The 22,412-nt window shown below is 40.1% G+C and overlaps 2 protein-coding genes across 4 annotated transcripts; one reads left to right on the top strand and one right to left on the bottom strand.

The window, feature by feature from the left end:
* Positions 1-726: 726 nt before the first annotated feature.
* hibadhb (3-hydroxyisobutyrate dehydrogenase b) lies at positions 727-7,319 on the bottom strand. The gene is made up of 8 exons (XM_028425490.1): positions 7,187-7,319; positions 6,017-6,177; positions 5,824-5,933; positions 5,618-5,739; positions 2,338-2,471; positions 2,076-2,152; positions 1,825-1,981; positions 727-1,363 (listed from the first exon to the last, which is right to left on the bottom strand). Exons 1-8 carry the CDS (start codon positions 7,254-7,256, stop codon positions 1,205-1,207), a joined length of 990 nt encoding a protein of 329 aa, XP_028281291.1. The 5' UTR covers positions 7,257-7,319; the 3' UTR covers positions 727-1,204.
* Positions 7,320-7,700: 381 nt separating this feature from the next.
* Positions 7,701-22,149, top strand: tax1bp1b (Tax1 (human T-cell leukemia virus type I) binding protein 1b). 3 transcript variants are annotated; one of them, XM_028425576.1, is made up of 18 exons: positions 7,701-7,847; positions 9,773-9,964; positions 14,269-14,371; positions 14,775-14,965; positions 15,097-15,255; positions 16,073-16,221; positions 16,343-16,433; positions 17,019-17,204; positions 17,300-17,551; positions 17,966-18,136; positions 18,387-18,459; positions 18,642-18,760; positions 18,874-18,999; positions 19,525-19,611; positions 20,238-20,436; positions 20,517-20,674; positions 20,744-20,829; positions 21,097-22,149. In XM_028425576.1, exons 2-18 carry the CDS (start codon positions 9,827-9,829, stop codon positions 21,293-21,295), a joined length of 2,487 nt encoding a protein of 828 aa, XP_028281377.1. In that variant the 5' UTR covers positions 7,701-7,847; positions 9,773-9,826; the 3' UTR covers positions 21,296-22,149. The 3 variants fall into 3 exon arrangements, with proteins under 3 accessions (XP_028281377.1, XP_028281378.1, XP_028281379.1); XM_028425577.1 differs by having other exon boundaries at positions 20,520-20,674; positions 21,097-21,295; XM_028425578.1 differs by lacking the exon at positions 19,525-19,611.
* The last annotated feature ends 263 nt before the right edge of the window (positions 22,150-22,412 follow it).

Consider the following 22,412-nt stretch of genomic DNA (forward strand, 5'->3'; position numbering starts at 1 on the left):
GTGAAGATGCTGACGTGCGCCTGCAGCAGAGGACGTAAGGCTGCGTGTGTCACACAGTCTGCTGGAGGCCTGAGACCAAAGTGCTGCTCTGTTTGCAGCACCCATCCAGTAGATGACAACACAGCTCTTAGTCTACAGTGCTTAATGGACTTTTTATGGGTTTGTCTTGTGATCGCATGACCTGTGGCACCCTTGGCCTCTCACTGATTCTTGGCGAGCTAGATCAGAAACATGCCGCCCTGCTAGTCCCGGCGTAAGTGGGGATAAAGACAAAGCGCAGATCTCCAAATGAGGCGGGCTATGACGCAGCACTTGGACGGACGTTCGTGTTATATAGGCAGAGAAGACTATTTGGAATCTGCAAAAAAAAGAATCGATGAACACTGTTGATGTTTTCAGGAAGAAAATGTTCTTTCAGTTTGGAACAACACGGAGTTTGTTTCTGGGTCTGGCGCACCGCATCCCGCCTCTGCTGCTCGGTGTTTGTTCACCATTTTAACGTGACTACTGGACCAGTTAGCGCACGATGTTAACAAATATTTGGGATCTATTTAACAGATTCATGGAGCCAGTACAAGTTTAAACTACCATTCTCAGAATGAGTCTTTTTCCCCCTCTATTTGTTGTTTGGCTGTATTTATATTAACCTCTAAATGATCTTAAAATTAACACTTAACTGAATACATGTGAAAAATATATTAACATTTAAACAATTGTTCACAATACTTAGGACATCAGTTGTCTTTATTTTCTCACAGGATATGGTTTGACACAAGTAACAATTCCAACTTTAAGACAAAGGACCCACTATGAACAGAAAAAACAGCAACTTAAAGAAATGATCACAAACAATAGATAAATATGTGGAGGCTAAACTTTGCATTTGTTCAGCCCCGACAAACAGTGGCTCATCAGTTTACTAATCTTTTGGATCCCCTGCAAACCTGACAATTTACTTTCTGAAGCTGATAGGAGTGTTTTATTATAAAAGAAAAGAAACAAAATGCTAAATCACACAGGAAACATGATTTCCTATAAGTGCTCATATGATCATGGTCATATGGTGTTGGACCTCTCTGGGCTCCATTTCTTTAACAACTCTGAAAAAACAAAGTCCTTGAGGCAAAATTCACCCTAACTATTCTATGTTAGTCCTGTGCGGGGGCCATACATGGCAAGGCTGTGGACGGGGTGGAGGCTGACATTACTGGCCCTCCTCCTCACGCAGGAACTGAAATACGGAGGAGAAATCTTTATTGGCATAACCGCGTGCACACATCATACGGTAGATCTGATGGGCTAAGGAGCCGAGGGGGACAGGAGTCTTTGTGTTGGTGGCTGTGTTCTGTGCGAGGCCTAAGTCCTGGAGAAGAAAAGCAAACATTACATTACAAAACCAGCAGAGCTGAAAATTAAATTCTAAAACCAAAACCACTAGTCCACACACCACAGAGAATTTTTCTCTGTGTTGTAAAAACACAGGCTTGATCCCTTCTAAAAATGATGTATCCTACTGCTGAGTAATTTACTGGATTATTTTGAGTGTTATGACCGAAACAAAAACTTTTTTTTAATGTAAAACTGACACTGAGGCTACTCTCATATACACAACATAAGAACAAAAATGAGTCCCAGAGTGACACTAAACACTTTAAAATGAGCATCGAAAAATGCACAACACATTTTATAGTGGCATTTTTATATTGTATATTTTTCTTTTTACAATGTATGTTTATCTCTTCTGGCTGCTGTAACACTGTGGATTTCTTCTTTGGGGACTAATACAGGTTTAAAGATTATCTTATCTTATCTTGATAAACTTACCTTAGCCATCAGCTGGGTGCCAAAGCCTCCCTGGTAGTTATTCCCAGAGGGGACTCCCTCCATGACTCCTGGTACCGGGTTGTAAGTGTCACTAGACCAACACCGGCCTGAACTCATGTTTAGGATTTTGGCCAAAAGTTTAGGATCAAGGCCGAGTCTGTGAATGAAGATGTAATTCATGCATTGAGACAACATATTGTCACAATTTGTAATCTAATTCCTATTACTTAAACCAAGAAACTTTACTTTACCTGATTCCCAAGTTCATTGTCTCTGAAGTCCCGATCATTCCTATGGCTAAAAGCATGTTGTTGCAGATTTTGGCAGCCTGTAACAGGAGGATAACACATTACTATCAAATGTCCTGACTACACAGTAATTGCTCTGATTTGATTGCATTAAACATCCCCATACTCAATTCAACAACTGCTTTCTTTTCACAAGCAGCAGTAAACTTAAGGCCCAAATACATGTTGACATTTCTTCGCTGTACTATGAGAGATCTGCTCCCACCTGTCCAGTCCCAACTTGACCGCAGTAGACCACATTAGCTCCCATGCAGCTGAGCAGTTCTTTGGCTGCAGTAAATTCCTCTTCTGCTCCCCCAACCATAAAAGTCAGTTTGCCCGAACTGGCAGCACCCACACCTGGAGAAGGAAACTCATGCTTACATACAGTGGTAGATACATGATACAAAACTGCTGAAATGAACAAATGAAAAGACAGAATGAGGGCAACTCCCTATATACAACTCTACACTAATCCTAAAAAGTAGCTGGATTATCAGATAAATTATGGTGTATGTTAAGCAATGTTTGATATTTTCAGTCATATACATCAGAACCAAAGGTCCATCAGAGCTCTCTCTGAGAAACAAACCATGTTTACTAGCTTTCTGACAAACCTTAACTCTCATAAAAAAATAAAATTAAAAAATAAATCTTTGGTTGAAGCATCCTGCTTTAGAATATCCAGAACAACAGGGACTTAAGTAAGAAAGAAAATGTTATGTCATTGTCTTATTTTGGTCTAAATGTCCACATAAACAGCCAAGCACAATTTTGTTTTATAGAGGAAGAAGGCAACACACTTCCATTTCCTGTAGGCCCCAGTAAAATACCCTAAAAAGAACATACATTAAAATGTAGAAAAAAAGAAATAAATCCCTCAACAATTACATTTGCCAACATGTAATTGAAAGAAAAGAATGGTTCTGGGATGAAAACAAACTTTGTTAAGTTTGGGTCTACAGGGTGGTAGGTAGGGGACCTAGGAGCCTAGAATGAAAACACAGTCATACAAATGGGAAAACCATATTGTATGTAAGAATAAACACATGCAAAAAATTCTAGATCTATTTGCACATTTATTTGCAAGTGAAATTGAGTTTATATGGGGTTAAACACAGCCAGATGTAAGCCACATGAGCGGCAGAAATTACCAAACATGTTCTTAGAATTAATCTTAAAGATTACAGGAAGCAAACTGTGAGGACGGGTGCTCCTCCATGAGCAGCCTGCCTGAGGCCTTTTCTATTAGCAGGAATCACAGGAAGACTGGGCTGGGACAGTTAAGCTGGAAAATTAAACACTTAAAACACTTCTAATGGCCTCAGAATTAATCAAATGTGTTATATGAAACCAAAAAAATGAGGTGAAATGTAGATTTGATGGATTATAAAACAGTTATTGAGCATATATTTAACTAATAACACTTGCAGATGATTACACCCTGCAGTCATCTGTCAGACCGACAGGTTAGGACACTAATGCAACAGATTTCTCCTCTTCTGCTGGGGTTGCAAATGTTAAAAACAGCATGGATTAAGATAGCTCTGTCAGAGATTACCAGAATCACACTGATTTCAGGGAGTGAAGCGCAAAAACAAAGCTAGTGTCTGTAGTGGTTACTGCCACATAGATATACTGCTATAGATATCTTCGAAATAACAAAGAACTCTCCAGCTCATGATTCACAAGCAGACAAAATCACGAGTGGTAGAATTGTTAAGAATCTGCAAAAAGCCCTTTTCACACCAGCACTCACTAACAACCATCTGGCTTTTGTCTTCAGTGCTAAAGGGTACAATCTGCATTCATTCTGGAGTGGCAGCTATGTTCTGTTGCCTCCCTTGTTATGTTGTGTGCGATTTGGGCCTCAGATCTCTTGGTTAGATCAGGTCTCAATTGTCATCGAGGTCTGTTAAATAACATACCATACTGTTAAATTTATACCATAAATCTGTAGTGGCTTCTACTCTGTTCAGTTTTGCTGTTTACAAATAACATGCATTGTGTCACTTTTGTGACGTCAAACGTGATAATACATGAATAATTTCTATAGGCAATGTCAAAGGATTCAACTGTACATGTTACTTGTGGTGCAAAATGTTTGGCTAAATACTTGATGTTACCATTCTCCAGTGACTTCTCAACCATGTACTTGTTAATTGGTCCACCAAACAAAAAAATGAGACCTGAAACTAAAGAAACTTACAACCTAAGAGCCACTGACAACTGCTGGATTGTTTAGCATGATAGAGAACCTGACTTAAAGAAATGTCCCAAAAAAAATCTGCAGCCATTCCATGTTAGAGATGTATTAAATTGAGACCAGATGCTGACACATATTTCTCTCCTCTGCTGCCAACTGTAGCCTTTAGTAAAGTTAGTATTATCTCAACTGGTCCGTAAATGTCTTCATCTGAAGAGCCAACTTAAAGACACACACTGACTCAATTATGTCCTCTCCTACATGTGTGCTTTTAAGTTTAACTACGCTGCCACTGTACGCCTTTTGATTTCTGGAGATGTCCAAGCTGCTTCATTTAGGAGCTAAAGCCTGATGTGATTCATGTATGTATCAAAGTATGACATACAGCTCAGTTTGTACCGGTTAAACGGCTGCCACCACACACACACAAGTTCAAGGCAGAAGGCAGGACAAGTGTAATCCATGTGCACTACAATAGGACGGAAGCATATAAATCATTACTAATCTTTAGAGCCAGGTCATAAAACAGGCCAACATCAACTCAAAGAAAGTGGCCGTCTTGACACTGACGAGGCCAAGTTCAAACAAACTGCATTTTTGTGTGGACCCCCAAGAAAATCATAGAGCAAGTGACACAGCTAGAAACGCTTAGGAAGACAAAGGATGCTCCTCCTCCTCCTAAAGCTATGTGCTGCTGGTGTTCCTTATGAATTTTATGTCAGACAATTTTAGGCAGTAATTAGTACACTGTAGTAAACTAGTATAGACTCATAAAATTACATTTAAACTCCATCAGAAGCACTTATCAGATAGTCCAACGTTGTTCCTAATTTGTGCACACCGATGTGACTGCACAACACATAAGCCAGGCTGCATTAGCTTTGGCCATGTAAAGGCAATCTATTACAATAAACATTCAGTGCATATTTTTCTATCTATCCGCAGGCCATCAGGCTGCTGAACCACTGACTGACACAACATCATTGCCACAATGCAAAAATTGCACATATTTGTTTTTGCATGTACAAGCTGTAAACATATTTGCACACAGTCCTACCTCTGACAATAATGCACATTTTGCTTATTTTAGTTTTCTTATTGCTTATTCTTATTTTTATTTATTTTTATGCCTAAAATAAGCCTACTGTCTTTTACCTTAGTTTAGTTGTGTACAAGGTCATGTGAAGGGAAGGGAAGTAAGAATTTTATTGCTCAGTGTTACCTCTGCTGTGCATTTGACAATAAACTTCTTGAATCATGGTTCAGGTGGTGAAATGAATAATAAAAAAATAAAATGTACCTCCTGATACAGGTGCATCCATAAAAACTGCCCCCATTTTCTCAGCAGCAGTCGCCATTTCTTTAGAGACCGACGGGTCAATTGTGCTGGAGTCAATGAGCAGGGAGCCTTTCTTTACCTTTCTGTTGAGAAAAAAAACAGTTCAGTTTAATCTAAGGATGTTGTTGTCATGCAAATATTCAAAGAGGAGGGGAAAAAAAGCATACTTAAGAATGCCATTGGATCCAGTGTACACATCTATGACATTGGGACTGGAGGGGAGCATGGTGATAATACGGTCAGCCTTGTCTGCTACCTCAGCAGGGTTATCCACAATCTGAGAAATTATAGAGAATCACAGTATTAGAAAGAGGAAAATTTAGAAAAACAAATAAAAACATTGCATCAGAGTTGACCTACCTGAGCACCCAGCTCTTGCAGTTCCTTGCAGGACTCTGGGAACACATCTGTTGCAATAACTGGATACCCATGCTTTAGCAGGTTCTTAGCCATCGGGTTTCCCATATTTCCAAGACCGACAAACCCCACCTGTGTCTTTGAGGCCATAGACCTGGTGGAGACTATAACCACCAGATAATCATGTTACACACACTCAGGGAAACAGTATTTCAGTTTAAATATATTAAGACTGAAGTTAAAAGCAGAGCACTTTAAAGGTATAATATTTAGTCACGTGTGATTTCTTATCAAGGTTGGGAGTGACATTTACATTTAGATTGCATACCAGTTACTTAAGGTTGCCTTGTTTCAAGCATTTCATTGTGCATATGACAAATAAACTTTGAAAGTTACTTTGTGTAATTATGTCCAACCCCATTCAATGTTTACCGTACTTTAGCAGGCTCTGATAAATGGCCTTACCCAACTTTTCTAAGTTGATTTAACATCAATCTAACGTCACCTGGGGCCATGTGACAAAACAATAAGGCTTTAGCATGAGCTGGACTTTGTGGGATGACACTGACGTCACCTCCTTCAGCTTCGACCAGCACTGACGGTTCTCTTTGCGGTGTTTTACGCTCACTAGAAGAAAGCCACTGGCTTTATAAGCTCCGTTACTATAGTAACGGTATTGCAGCGCTGGATTTCAGCCGTGAGGTTATTCTTTTATGAACCAAGTGGAACGGAGTTTTTTCACGAGCAATCAAAACAGCGTTAGGTGGAGTTTTCTACTCAGTAAATGTGGTTAGGTCCAAACGGGCCATTTTAAAATGTGTGTGTGTATGTGTGGGGTGGGCAAGTCCCCCTTTGATATAATGCTAGCTACGCCTATGCATTTTTCCTTACGTATCAAAGACAGGAGACATATTATGACAAAAGAGCCATTCCAAAAATAATTCAACCAACAGCGCTTAGCTTCGGCAAACAACAATATCAACAGTAAAACGTGCTCAGCAGCCGTCAGTTAAGTAAACCCCAGCAGCAGTGCTAAGCCCAGTGCACAAACACAAACTTATCCCCACATTTCAAGCCAAAGCACACAAACGCCCTCCAAACAACAGCTTCAGCTTCTACAAACAGAGCAGAGAATCGCAACATGTTTACAGAATTCAGGTTTATTATGCTTACCAAATGCAAAGTCAACATGCCTGCAACACCTCCCCACTAAGTACCGAGACCCTCTCAGCACAGCGGCCATGCTTCTTTCCTCTTGACCTTACGTCTGACGTAACCCTACGTGTATTAAAGACGGCGATTCCTGCCAATCATGATATTTCTGCGTCACTCGTCCTCCCAGTTTCAGCCACTGAGCTGTAGGGGCGGGGCAGATACACAAGCCATATGTAGCTTTATCATGAGCTTTATCGACGCTGTGGTCATTTTTATAACTTCGTAGAAAAATTAACATAGACGCGTTTTCTGAAGACTTATATTAGCATTAGTATCCACATTTATAAAACATTTATGTATACAAAAAAAGTAGCAACTAAAGCTGTGAAGTGAATGCAGTTTAATAAAACGAAAAATTAAGCTATAGCGCGGCAGAGGCCCGTGTATCTTTTTAAGGAAGTATATAGTAAATAAAATGCCAAATATGGACTGGTTTATTACGGACCATTGGTATTTTATAATATTTAACGTTGTACTTTTTCCATCAAGCAGGCCCTTTCCGGAAGTGACGTAATGTTGTTATTATTCCAGGAAGAGGACACGGGAAAGCACTGAACTGCGTCAACAATTGTTTCTATAATACGTTGAGATTTCAGCTGCTGTTCAGCATGTCAGTGAGGTATGTTCAGTGTTTATCTTATAAAGGTGTCAAACTATACGATTCTTGATGTTTCCATCCACTTGAAGTGTGTTTAGGTGGTACCTCGAGACATACCGTTGCTAACTGTTTACGTTAGCTATAACCTTGTCCTCCGGTTGTTAGCAGGACTCTCTTCTTAAAACTAGCTACTCTGTTTCGTTCAGGGTGTTATGTCGTCAGGACCATGCGGCCGAGTGTTTTAGGACTCAAAGTGCGGATATCTCTGTAGTTAAACATTTGTTAGTACACAAGTCTCTTTACCTCATGGTTAATGCGTAACTGTATCTAGCGAAGTATGCGGTTAGCGTGCTAGCTAAGTTAGCCAGATATGATCAGTTTTTAGGCCTCACTGCGAAGCTTGTGGTCGCCAGTTGGCAGTTTCAGTCGCTGACATTCATCTTTAACAAGTTCTTATTAAGCGTCATATGTCAGATCGACAGTTTCTGTGAATTATCAACTCATTTTCGGATTATCATCAGATGAAATGTTTTGAGCGTCACAGGCCCAATTACGTCAGGCGAAACTATATCAGTTGAGGCCTAAATGGAAACTCCCTCCTGATGTTAGTATTATTCATAACTTTTGAGTCCCCAGTTTAAATGGAGGTCAGGTTTTGAGGGCGATACTTTTTCTGCTGGTATCTAATGTATCGCATAATGTGATGTCAACATTTAAAAACTATTTTCCTGTACGTTGGTGAAAAGGCTAAATCTGATGGTACAGTTTAGTTTTCGCTAAACGATTATAATCTTGACAAAATGGCCCAAATAGGGAGTAATTTCACCACTATATGTATAGATTTTTCCTTGTGCTTCAATCTAGCTTAAAAGGTTATTTTCTTATGAGCTTAAAATATAAAATCAAACAGAAGTTTATAGATATATTTGCAGTTTTAAGCTATCTTTGTTATCTATTCGTGGGCTCCCCCTGGAATACAGCAGTCCTTCTCCCTCCTCCCTCTGCATCTTGAGATAGGGACCCATCCAGCATCTGAGCCAAGAGCTGTGGATGGTTCCACCCCGTCCTCTTTTTTTGTACATATTAAATTTTATCTCCAACGTGCCCTGTGCAGAACTTCAGATTATGTATGGAGGGGCATACCTTTTTGTTTGTGGTTGATAGTGTTTTTACTCTGTAATATGGTTTTCTAAGGAGGTAGCATAAATAAACAGCCCAACAAGCAGGTCAGGTGGCTCCGTGGTTGACATGGAGCTGTACACTCTGGTGTCCATGGCAAAAAGGATCATGGATAATGAGAGTCACTGCACACCCTCATAATGAAATGGAGAATGTGTAGAGGCAGGCTGCTGTAACAGAGCACAGAGATCAGACAGACTTGAGATCTTTTGTCCTCAGATCCATTAGGCTCTTAACTTCTCTGCATCGGGGGCAGGGAGATGTTGAGTGCTGGGCCAGATGCTCTGTTTTCTGTTTTTACTTTATTTACTTGTCTATATTACTCATGTTTAATATGCAGTTTTGTAATTAATTAATTATCTATTGATTTATTCAGTGCATTCATTTTCCCTGTATGCAGAAGACCCTGTTGTTAAGAAATCATGTTGTCATTTATAAATAATTTTTGCATTTGAGATCTTTTTCTTTGCTTTAAATCTTTGCAAGTACTTTGCAATTTTTTTTTACATTTGCTATCTGAGAATGATGTCAGTGCAGTCTGAAACAATACTAAACTTAGAGTCATTAGCATCATTGCACCGATATGGTTAAAATTAGCCCAAAAATGAGACCACTAATAGATTAAATTGCACATATTTTAATAAGGATATACAATGCAAGAAACACTTGTTGATAATCTGGTGTCTTCATTTATTCTTAGGCAGTAGTGGTTTTGGATTTGTTTCTGTGGTTATTATTATTTAATGTGATTGTCTCTCCCTCTGTAGCCTCTGCTGAGGGATTTGTGACACCTCCTGGACGGGAGTTTACTAGACAACAACATGGACACATCAAATTTTGCCCACGTCATCTTCCAGAATGTGGGGAAGAGCTACCTGCCCCACGCTGCACTTGAGTGTCATTATACCTTGACACAGTTCATCAAACCACATCCAAAGGACTGGGTTGGCATATTCAAGGTGAACAGCTGTCTTCCCTTTGTTTTAGTAGTCTTTGTCTCTGAACTGTAGTGGATGGTAAAGCTTGAATAGACTGTCTAATAACTTTAGTTCTACTATGGAACATAACATCTTTGAAACCTAACCAAAGGTTATGCCGAAGGATTACTTTTTGCAGAGTCTATAGCAGAGATTGTGAGTGCAGCAATTATCATATTTATTTGAACTTGGCAGAGAGAGTGGAACCTTCCTAAAACCAGCTCAAGCTTCAGTGACCCACATGGATCCTGTTATAGAAACACATTTGATCCAGTGGCAGTAATTTATTTTCGTCTCTACTGTATTGTGGACAGCACAGACCTCTTGTTTATCTTATCAATGAGAGATGAGATGGCAGATGAGATGAAATCACCACAGATCAAGTAAGTAACGTACAGTGGCTTGCAAAAGTATTCATACCCCTTTAACTTTTCCACATTTTGTCACATTATTCCCACAAAGATAAATATATTTTATTGGAATGTTATGTGAAAGACCAACACAAAGTGGCATACAGTTGTGAAGCAGAAAGAAAGTTAAACATGAGTTAATTTTTTTTTTTACAAATAAAAAACTGAAAGGTGCAGTGTGCAAAGGTATTCAGCCTCCCTTTCTCTGAGTGCATCCAATTGCCTTCAGAAGTTGCCTGATGATTTCTGACTGATCGAATGTTGACCTAATGACTAGATAGAGTCCACCTTTGTGTAATTTAATCTCAGTACAAATGCAGCTGTTCTGTGATGCCCTCTGTGGTTTGTTAAGAGAATATTGGGGAGCAAACAGCATCATAAAGTGCAAGGAACACACCAGACAGGTCAGGAATAAAGTTGTGGAGAAATTTAAAGCAGGGTTAGGCTATACAAAGATTTCCCAAGCTTTGAACATCTCACAGAGGACTGTTCAGTCCATCATCCGCGAATAGAAGGAGTATGGCACAACTGCAAACCTACTCACATTTGGTCATCCACCTAAACTAACAGGCCACACAAGGAAAGCACTGATCAGAGATGCAGCCAAGAGGCCCATGGTGACTCTGGATGAACTGCAGAGATCTACAGCTAAGGTGGGGGACTCTGTCCATGGGACAACTATCAGTCATGCATTGCACAAATCTGGACTTTATTGAAGAGTGGCATTAAGAAAGCCATTGTTAAAGAAAACCACAAGAAGCCATGTGAGTGACATAGCAATCATGTGGAAGAAGGTGCTCTGGTCAGATGAGACCATAATTGAACTTTTTGGCCTAAATGCAAAACGCTATATGTGGCAGAAACCTAGCACTGCACATCACTCTGAACACACCACACCCACTGTCAAACATGGTGGTGGCAGCATCATGCTCTGGGGCTGCTTCTCTTCAACAGGGACAGGGAAGCAGGTCAGAGTTGACGGGAAGATGGATGGAGCCAAATACAGGGCAATCTTGGAGGAAAACCTGTTAGAGTCTGCAAAACACTTGAAACTGGGGTGGAGATTCACCTTCCAAAAGGACAACAACCCTAAACAAAGCCAAAGCTACAATGGAATGGTTTAAAATGAATTCATGTGTTAGAATTGCCCAGTCAAAGTCCAGACCTAAATACAATCAGGAATCCGTGGCAAGATCTAAAAACCGCCTTTTACAAACATTCTCCATCTAATCTGACTCAGCTTGAATTGTTTTGCAACGAAGAATGGGCAAAGATTTCAGTCTTCAAGCTGGTAGAGACATAGCCCAAAAGACTTGCAGCTATAATTGCAGCAAAATGGGGTTCCACAACGTATTGCCTCAGGGGGGCTGAATACTTTTGCACACTGCACTTTTCAGTTTTTTAATTGTAAAAAAAAATTGAACTCATGTTTAATTTTCATTCTACTTCACAATTGTATGCCACTTTGTGTTGGTCTTTCACATAACATTCCAATAAAATATATTTATGTTTGTGGTCATAATGTGAGAAAATGTTGAAAAAGTTCAAGGGGTATGAATACTTTTGCAAGCCACTGTATAGCCTTTTCAGGTTGTGTTGCAGTAACATTTTTGAACTTATTTAAGTTTGTTTTTTTTTAAATTAGCCTTCAGCATTAGTAACTATGGAGGTTATGGGGCAATGGTGGGGAAGCTGTGGCCCAGGTGGTGGAGTCATTGTCCACTAACCAGAAGGTGGGGGTTCAATCCCCCGCCCCAGTTGCATGTTGACACAGCTTTAATAGCCACTTGTCTACACAGAGCAAGTACAGCTGCATTGCAATTGATATATTTATTGTGTTTTATCAATGATATTGTTGTGGAGTTGTGAATAGGTGTGGATAGAGGTTTTCCCCTTCCCTCACATAGAAATGGCGGCATATTATTAGAGGTGAATCAGATATTATCTGGAGGCTGCTTTGAGTCTCCACCGCATAGTAGCTGGATACCACATAACATTGTGATTAGCCTCAAGGTAGGCACAGCTGGCAGTATGGATCTCAAAGTCATTCATTTCTTGAGCCTCCAAACTGCAGTGCTTCACTGGGAACAGATGAGTGCAAGACCGTAAATCATGTTAATCTTCCTGGCAGTGTTGACAGTGTGTTCTCAAGCCCTATTATTTGCATATAGATATAACTAGATATATGGGACAGTGTTTGATCTATGACCCAGATTTAGTTGCTTTTGGCCATTCAGGGCAGAATGTTTTTTTTTTTTGACAGTTTGAAGGGCTTCTCTTTTCTTTAAGGTAGTTGTACTTGGTGTGCTTTTTATCAGAATGCATGTTTGGTCTATATATATATATTAGTCATATAGAGTAATTAAGATTGAAAATATATTGTTGAGTCATATGTTATATGGTTGACTCTTGTACAGTTGGATTATAATTATTATGCCAATACGAAATAGTTCACAGATGTGTAAATGAAGCACTTTCTCTTTTTCTTTTTCTCAAAGAAAAGAGAAAAAACGAAAGCAGCCTTTGACCTGTTGAAGTTTGATCATTTACTTTACTGTGTAATGCAAGCTTTATAGTCAAATGTTGTTGGGACAGGTTGTCAGTGTGGCGGAGGAGAAAGCAAGTTCAGCTTTATAATTAACCTGTCTCTGAGCTCAACTGCTTGGTTTGATTTATGAACAACTCACATCTAAACATGTTGAAGGAGACAATACATAACCTCCTGCAGCAATTTTACTACTGACTTCTGCCAGCTTGCTTTTAGGAGTATGAATGCTGTTGAAGGAATCAGGTTAAAGCTAAAGCACATTTTGTACCTTTTTTATGTTTCAGGTTTTTTGCAGTGTTTCCTTGGTCCCAAATCCAGTTTTTCTTATGACAGACTTGCATTCCATCTAATCCTCCTACTTTAAACGTGTTGCAGTCTGTTCTTCTCAGAGCCTTCACCCACCACCACCACCCCAGCAGCTCTAATGAGTAGACTGGTGAGGGCTAGCTTTCAGTAATGACACTCACTAACTAGGTGCATGTTTTAATTGCTTCCTGTTCTTTACTGCTGGAGGCTGGAACTGCACTGGTTACAATTGGGGGTTTTGGAGCACCAGTGCCTTCTATCTCTGGCTCTGATGAACACTCACAATATTGTAGCTGTAGGCTGTGTGCACAGAGAAAATAAACTACCCGGACAGTGGGAAAAAAATTGCCTATTCTAAAAGAAATATCTGCAACTATCAAGGAACAGAGTGTTTTGCAATTTGATCTACTTTTTTGAATCATCAATATTGGCACTTCAGGACACAGACCTCTTGTTTTTCAGTCAGCTACTTGTACTGGGCTTGTTGTGGATGCATGTGTGCACACCAAAAACCAGCCAGCTCAATGTGACACTGATTTTGTTTGACAGTTTTATGGCACCGGTCTGAAGTTATGGATGTATTTTCTGCACTCCCCCCCCCCATCAGCCATCAGTTAACAACACATAAAATACATATAATTACATTTTGGTTTTCATTTTCAAGTTGCCTATGTATAAAATTTTCACCTATTTCCCTCTTCCGGTTAGAAGTGAGTTGTAGCTACATTTCCACAGTTAGGCTTGTTCATGGGGGCCAGGCCACATGCACATGCAAGTGGGACTGGTTTCCAGACGATAACTTTTCATCCAGACGATAACTTTTCTTTTAGATGTAAAATATCATAGGGGGCATGTTTTTCTGCTATCATCTCAACAGGTTTACAACCCCACGATTACTGTAATAAACTAGATATTTTAGAGGTGATGTGTGGATTCACTCTGTGTTAATCCTCCATTGTTATTATCCTACACTGATGTGGTGAGAGTGTCTGGTTCAATGGATTCCCCACAATGTCTCACAGGTTGGTTGGAGCACAGCGAGGGACTATTACACATTCTTGTGGTCACCCCTCCCTGAGAACTATGTGGAAGGCACCGCAGTCAACAGAACAGTGGTCTTTCAGGGTAAGATCATACCATAGTTTTCTATAACTTTGACACCTTTTAATAACCACTGGGTGTTCAGAGGATTGTTAAAAGTTTAATACTGAGTCAGTGAATAGAGAGTAATGAGAAACTTTCCCCACAGATCTCTACACACTAGTGTTAACAACATATGTGTTTTTATACTACTCTTCATGAAGTAATGGAAACTGACACGAAGGGAAGAAAGACATGTCTGATTTGCTTTTTGGATTCTTTGCAAATCCAGATTACTCAGCTGCCAGCACACTTTTTTCAGCTTGTTGTGACTTTGAGCTAAGTAAGCAGGTTAAGATCAGGTGTCAGAAGAGTTTAGAGTTTTAGAGGAATCTCTTTTTACTTCTCTGCCTCCCACATTATTGACTGTGTCTGTTTTTTTCCACAGGATACTATGTGCCCAATGATGATGGGGAATTCTATCAGTTTTGTTATGTGACCCACAAAGGGGAGATCCGGGGGGCAAGCACACCATTCCAGTTCCGGGCCAACAGCCCAACAGAGGATGAACTGCTGACCGTGGAAGATGAATGCAACTCTGACATTCTGGTGGTCACAACCAAAGCTGGTTTCCTTGAGGTACAGTGCAAATTAAACCTTTTATTTTGCAATATAGTCTAACTAAACCATGAAATGTCAGGCATTGTAACGGCTTGATTTATTTTTGTTAAATAATGCAATTTTGTGTGTATGTATTTTTTTTTTTGCAGCAAAAGGTAGAAGAAGCCCAAAGAGAGAAAGATGAGCTGCTCAAAAATATGGCCCTCCTGCAGCAGGAGAAGGAGCAGTTGGAAGCAGAGAAAGAAAGTCTGCAGAAGGAGTGTGAGCAGGAGAAGGAGACCTGTGCCCAGTTGAGAAGAGAGAACCAAGTAAGCTGAGAACTGACCGAGTGTGTTGGAAGGGCCAGCAGCTCAGAGGGGAATATTTAAACCTGTATCTGTTTTAAAACTTCAGTTTTTATTATATATTGTAAATGTACTTTAAATTAGCAGCACGTGCTGAAATATATCATTGACCGATGTTCTAATTTAGTTATTGTGGTTATTCAAAGGGTGTTTTAACGCTTTTGCCAAGCAGTCTTTTAGCACCCCCTAGTGAAGGAGTGCAAACATGCAGAGTTATCCAAACTCATAATAAACTGAGGGAATAAATCACCCCTTGACAGATATGAATGTCTGTATTATCAAAGTTGTAATTCTGCTTTTTATAGCATAACATTAAGCCTTAAATGCATTGTCAGTAATAATTCATTTTGCTGTCCTCTGCCATAAATCTTTTAAAACTGCTTTCAGATGAAAACATGATTACAGATTTTGCGGCTGTTAATTTTATGACTTTACTTTTATATGATTTTTTTATGTGGTGTGAATATAAAGATTCCAAATTCAGACTATAAACAAATTGTAGAATCTTTTCATTTTCCCTTTTTTGATGTCATCTTTTAAGTCTGAAACCCTATTGAGTCATAATGTTTATTTTGATTTTGACTTGTGTTGCATAGGCAGTAAAAGCTTTGCACACATTTCCCATAAAAGACAGACATAAAGTTATGTACTTTTGACACTTTTTACCCACTGGGCACAAATTGGAGAGCACTATTTTATGAAAAAAAAAAAGATAAAATAAGGTCATGAGTATTACTGAACTGCAGCATCCTTCCCGTTTGTATGATTTTCTGCATCACAGGAGGTGCAACATGGTTCTCAGGCCCTGTTGGAGGAGAAAGAGGAGGTCAAGAGGAGACTGGAGGAGGCCACAGCTAGAATCATACAGTTGGAGGAAGATCTGATAGGAGTCACACAGAAAGGCCTTCAGAAGGAGACTGAACTTGACAGGTGAGTTTGCAATACAGCGATTGTTGCAAATTTGATTTTGGTTACACGCACAGTTATTAGGTGAATATAAGCTCTGTGAAGGGTTTGGCAATTTGTTACTAAGGATGTTTGTTGTCTCTAGTTTAAAAGACAGAGTGAAGAAACTTTCAGCTGAGAAAGAGGCTCTTGAATCTCATCTGAAGAATGAGAAAGATGAAAAGGAACTATACAAGGTAATATATAAAATTTAAATACATTTTCTCACTAACAAAAAAATAATAATTCTCATAATACCTGTGTTGATATTGAGGTATCTTATTTAGCTTCATCAAAAATTAGGATTCAGAGTTGAGGTGGGTAGCAGCGAGATACTGTTAGGATTTTTATGACATTGGTTTGAAGATCTGTAGTAATACACAGTGTTGATTCACTTTACTTTGTACTTCTGGGATTATTTTGTGTACCCTTGCCTGATACTTAAGTCTAAATGAGGCATGCCCTGTTCTATGTTCTGGTCCATCTGGTGTTCCTGTGCCTTTGTTGTGGTGGGCACTGCACAGAAACTGGGAGTGCCACACACTGTATTGCAGCCACAGAAATGGATATTTAATTTAGGTGTAGGCTTTGAGGTACTGTCACACTGGGGCTGGTGCAAAAGGTTTTTGTAATTGAAGGCATGGAACATTTATTTTGATAGTCTTTTTTTAATACAGTCTTTGGTACATTATTGTAATTGAGGCGGTATACATGAGGCAAAAGCCAACAACTTTATGTCTTCTGACTTGTTTTCTGACTTTTTCTGTGTGTGTGCACACCAGATTCACCTGAAGAACCGGGAGCTGGAGAACACTAAGCTGAGTGCAGAACTGCAAATGCTTAAGTCTGTGGACGTGAATAAGGAAAACACCATTGCCCAGTTTAAAGAAGAGGTGGGACGCCTGCAGGCATGTCTCACAGAGAAGGATAAACAGTACCGAGAGATCCTGGCCAAAGTTTCCCCCTTGGTATAAATAATGAAGTTTTTTATCAACTGAAAGAATAGGAGCAAAAATAATAAAACATCTTTACTTACAAAGAATCAAAAACATGTTTCTGGCAGGGTGACATGAAAGCCCTGAAGGAGCAGCTGCGGCAGAAGGAGGAGCAGCTCCAGGCCAACCAGCAGCAGGCCTCCTTGTTGGCTGCTGAGTTGAGGGACGCCTCTAGCACACGTGACCGTACCATGTCCGAACTGTACCACATGAAGCTTGAAGCTGATGCCCTTCGACAGGCCAAGGCTGAAGCTCAGGCCCAATGTATCCACCTGGAGCATCTGGTAGAGCAGCTAAAGGCAGACGCCAAGCAGGAAGCAGTAAGGATGACAAAGACCATAACAGCTTTCACGTTTGAGCGTTCTTTATATAAAGTAGTACATTTAACATGAAATGTCTTTAATGTCATGACAGGTGTGTGTGCAAATCAAACAGTTCATCACAATAACATTTATAGTTATTCTGTCACACTCAATAAAAAGTAAAGCCATATATTAAAGTAAGCCTGTTTTGATGAAGGCAGTACAGAAAGTTAATGGTATGAAACAAAATATTTTTTATTGAACCTCAGTCTTATATTTAAATATTATTTAATATCACCCTTTCGATATAAAAACGTTTTTGTCATTGTAAATGGTGACTTGCGGTCAAAAGCATCTTGCCTGTTGCTACAGGACCATAGTGGTCTTTGCAGTTTGCTTGGTAATGTCTGATCTATTGTTTTAAATCCACAGGCCAAAGCAGAGGAGGAAGCTGCTACAGACCCAGCTGTTGTAGCAGAGCTACAGAGAGAAGTAGAGGACCTAAAGCTGCGACTGCACATGGCCGCAGAACACTACAAGGAGAAATACAAGGAGTGTCAGCGTCTGCAAAAACAAGTGCTTAAACTCTCTGAACAGCAAGGGGTAGGTCCAACCAGACACCCCCCAACAAAACTGTATTCATGTTCCAACAAGTGAAAAAATTAGAGTTCTCTGACAGTGAACTCTAATTCAGTGTGACAGCCTATCACACTGTATATAATGCCCTCAGATCAGCTTTGTTAGCTTTCGACAATTATACATGCCAATTTGAATTTCTCTGTAAAGTAAAACATGTTTGTGTTTTGTTGCTTATGGGGTCTTCTCACATTACTTTGTTTTTGTTTGTTTATAGGAATGTAAGAGAAGCTCAGCACAAGAGGCTGCAGCAGTTCCTCTGTCAGTGAGTCCAGACACATCTGTACCAGGTATCTGCATTATGTCAAATAATTTCATTCAAATTTTATGAATCAATATAATGTCTTTGTTGCCTTGCAATAAGTGGTTTAGAACAGACGTTTGTTGTGGAAATGAACAGGTAACTGGATCAAAAGAACACTATATCATACTTACGGTACCTTATTTTACCCGACTGAACCTTTCTTTGCAGGAAGTCCAGGTTCAGCTGATCCCATGTTGGAAGCCATAATCCAGGAGAAGCTCAAAGGGATCAGCAGAGAGGCGTCTGACAGGAATGACAAGTACAGAAAATGCAAGCAGATGCTGATGGTTAGAAATGTTGCTGGTTTTATTAATACATTTGGTGTTCAGACATGTGAAGGGCTGATGTTGTTCAGAGGTATGGTGGTATGATGAAAACATGGTTGTTTGTTGCTCTTTAGGAGGAGAAGGAGCGTAGCTGTATGTTTGCTGATGAGCTGGCCAAGATGGAGGTGAAATTTAAGGAGCAACTGAAGACCAACGAGAACCTGAAGCTGCAGCTTGCAGCAGAAGAAGACCGCTACAAGGTGAGAGTAGCCAGAGTACAGACAGTTTGCACAGCTCTTCAAAGCAGGTCCGTCTTTGGGCTCTTCGCTGCTTCCACCGCTGTGCATGGCTGGTCTAGCTCAAGGATGGACCCTTTGATGCTATCTCTCCCCTTGAACACAGTTGGTCTGACAGTGTTGTTTATGAGCAGGGCTATCTGTGAGACGACATTTTACTGCTGTTTATGTCAGCCTCTGGAGACAAGCAAAGCTCGTCTCGGAGGAACCATCTCTAGTTGCCTGGCTAATGCTGTGCTTGGCTCAGGTCAGGCGGATATTTGCTTAGTGTCTCAAAGGAATTTGAACAGGTTGTTTTTCTTTGAGCAGTATTGTGCATAAATCAGTCCTCAGCAAAGGGAACCCTTTTATGGCTGTGATCAATTAATGTCACGCGCTGAGGTCTGACTGTTTTTTTTTGTGGGGCATTTTTCAATTAGCAGCACATGAAAACTTTGAGGATAGAGAATCTCTTCATTCCTCTGATTTTGTGTACTTTGTTTACCTCAGAGCCAGGTAGCTGAGAAGGGACGGGAGCTGAAGGAACTGAAGGACATGCTTGCGCTTGTTGTAAAAGAGAAGGAAAAACTGGAGGAGGTTGGTGACGGCTTTCATTTTCTCGTTTATGGACTTCTCCCACTCTAAAAATTCCCTGAAATGTGCCATACCCCTGCCATTTTCCCTCTCCTAATCTGGTCTGTATTTAATATGCCTCTAATTGTAGACGCAAAGTAAATGAGTTCTTATTTTCCATTCCATTACTTCGGGCCACAGTAAGGTCCTCTCTGACCTAAAATATTGCTCCGAGGTAATGCTGTTGTAGTTAAGAAGAGTAGAATGACCCAATTTGAGGTTTAGACTGTAAATTAACTTGGCGTCTGCAGCTAACATCAATAAAACAGAGAGTCCCGTTCCCTTTGAAAATGAAAAGAGTTTCTACTTTAATGAAGGTGCTAATTAAACTGGTTATGTGAGCAAGACATAACGCAAGTACTTGCAGCTTTGCTCAGCTCCGCTCGGTGATGTATGGCTGCTCTTATCAGGCTGCGAGGCACAGAGAGATGAAATGATGTATATGGCAGTGTTGGCCTAAAGGTTAGAGAAGATAGCAGGATAGAATCTGGGTAGTAGCAGTGCTTTCCCCTCAGTAGGTTTGTTTATGTCCATGGTAGCATTGAATTTTACGGGTGTCTGTGGTTAAATTCATACATTATGTTACCCAGGAGCTCCAGAAAGGAAACAGCAAGAAGGGGGATCAGGGGGGCAGTGAGAAAACCAGTCTGGAGAACCTCCAGTCCAGCGTGCCTTTATTCCTGCAGTACCCAGTCCCTTACGCCCAGGATGCCCCTACACCTCTGTTGGTTTCTCAGAGCCCCAGCAAGCTGCAGTTTGGGAACCCATACACCATCACAGACTCAAAAGGTTGGTGTTCATTTCAGAAAGAAACCTGCACACTTATCTAGAATTGATTGAATTTTATTCACAGTAGATTTTTTTCTTAGCAGATGAGGTCGATGAGGAGTTCTCAGATGACCAGCCACTTAGGCTGCCCCCCGTCGGACCTCCATCCTGGGACAGCAATGTGGTGTGTATCCAACCCACCCGCAACCAGGGCCGACCAGAAGGCCATGAGGAGTCAGAGGAAAAGCAAAACAACAACGTAAGCTTCTCTCCCAAACGCAGTTTACAGTTAAATATTTCTGTATTTAATGCTTTACCTTTTCCTCAGGGTAACACCAATGAACAGCCCACAGTAACTGAAACTCACAGCCCATTTGTGAATGATGGACAAACTGCCTTCTGCTTTGATTCCAGGTAACAAACCCTCACATACCCTGACTCTCATAAATGCCATCTATGTTTGCTGCACCCTACAGTTTCTAAACCTGTGCATTTTAGCTTGTGTAAAAATGTTCTGCAACACAATGTTGGTGTTAGTTGAACCGCAGGCCACCCACGTCACATCAGACAGATGCTCTTTATTAGCCTGCACTCCTGGTTGGCCCACATTATTGCTCGACTGCTTAATATGAGTGCTCTCTTCCCTGACTTCCCCCTCTGCTCTCCTCTTCCCATGAGCAGCATGGACATGAAACGGTGTCCACTCTGTGAGGTCATCTTCCCACCCAACTACGACCAGAGCAAGTTTGAGGAACACGTGGAGAGCCACTGGAAAATCTGCCCCATGTGCAGCGAGCAGTTCCCGCTGGACTGCGACCAGAAGGTGTTCGAAAATCATGTGCTCACTCACTTCGACGGCCACCCGCTCAACTTTGATTAGAGAAACAGAAAATCAACACATCCGGTCTGTCAGCTTCCTGTCAACCACTGAAACAAATCACTCTGCACTCTTTTCTGCATGTAATGGTGTGAAGATCCTCTCTTTAGGACTATACTGACTTTTGCTTTCTTAGGGAAACACTTTGAGGTGATGTTTTAAAAAAGAATTAAGAATTACATTTTAATTCAGTGTATTTTGCAGGGCTAAGGAATCTGTTTGCAAACCAAAATCTTTGTTTTTAATGAATGAAAGATTTCCCTTCATTTGGATTTTCAGAATGATTTAGGGGGATACGACTGTTGTACGTATATATACTGACTTTAAATTGACATGGCTTATACAGATCTGTTAGACCACAGGATGTAATGAATCAGGGATAGAGATCAGTGTTTACCAAACTTACATTAAAAACATGCAGGCTAATGCTTACCCCCTTAAACATCACTGTACAAGTCATTTGGTCATTCTTTATAGAAAGCAGCCTTGGTGCACTGTAAGCAGTCAGGGAGAAATCTTCAGTGATTATATCCATACAGTACATGATTATACAGTATATCATCAGATCATCTATTTTAGAATAAATAAAGCCAACGATATTGTGACAGCCTTGATACTTTGTGTATGATATAGATTTGTTCCTTTTTATGTTAGGTTTCCTTTTGTTTTGACTTTAGTTATTTAATTGTGTTGGAATTCTTAAGAACCTTCATATCATTAGCTAATCAGTGCATGCTGAGCTTCTGTTAATTTTCCCTCTTTCGTTCTTCTCTTTTACAGTATTAAGTTATTTCTTTCATTAGTTAAGTGAGTTTCATGTATCTTAAATGAACTAATAAAGTCTGTTTGAAGCTGAACTGTGCCTGAATCCAGTTAATAACACAGGAGTCCGAGGAACAGAGCAACTTTTATTCTAAATGTAACAAAAGTTTACATGAAGCAGCTTTTAGAAGAAATACAGTACATCACCATCTTTGTCTTTTCATACACACTTTAATACACAGTATGTTTTTAACTTCAGAAACATATGAAAATATAATTTAATGCACTTAACACATGACAATACATTCACTGTACACTATATCAAAGATTGGCAGTTTAATACTGCCACAAGTCTGGA

The sequence above is a fragment of the Parambassis ranga genome, chromosome 16 (assembly GCF_900634625.1).
Source record: "Parambassis ranga chromosome 16, fParRan2.1, whole genome shotgun sequence".
NCBI classification, from domain to species: domain Eukaryota; kingdom Metazoa; phylum Chordata; class Actinopteri; family Ambassidae; genus Parambassis; species Parambassis ranga.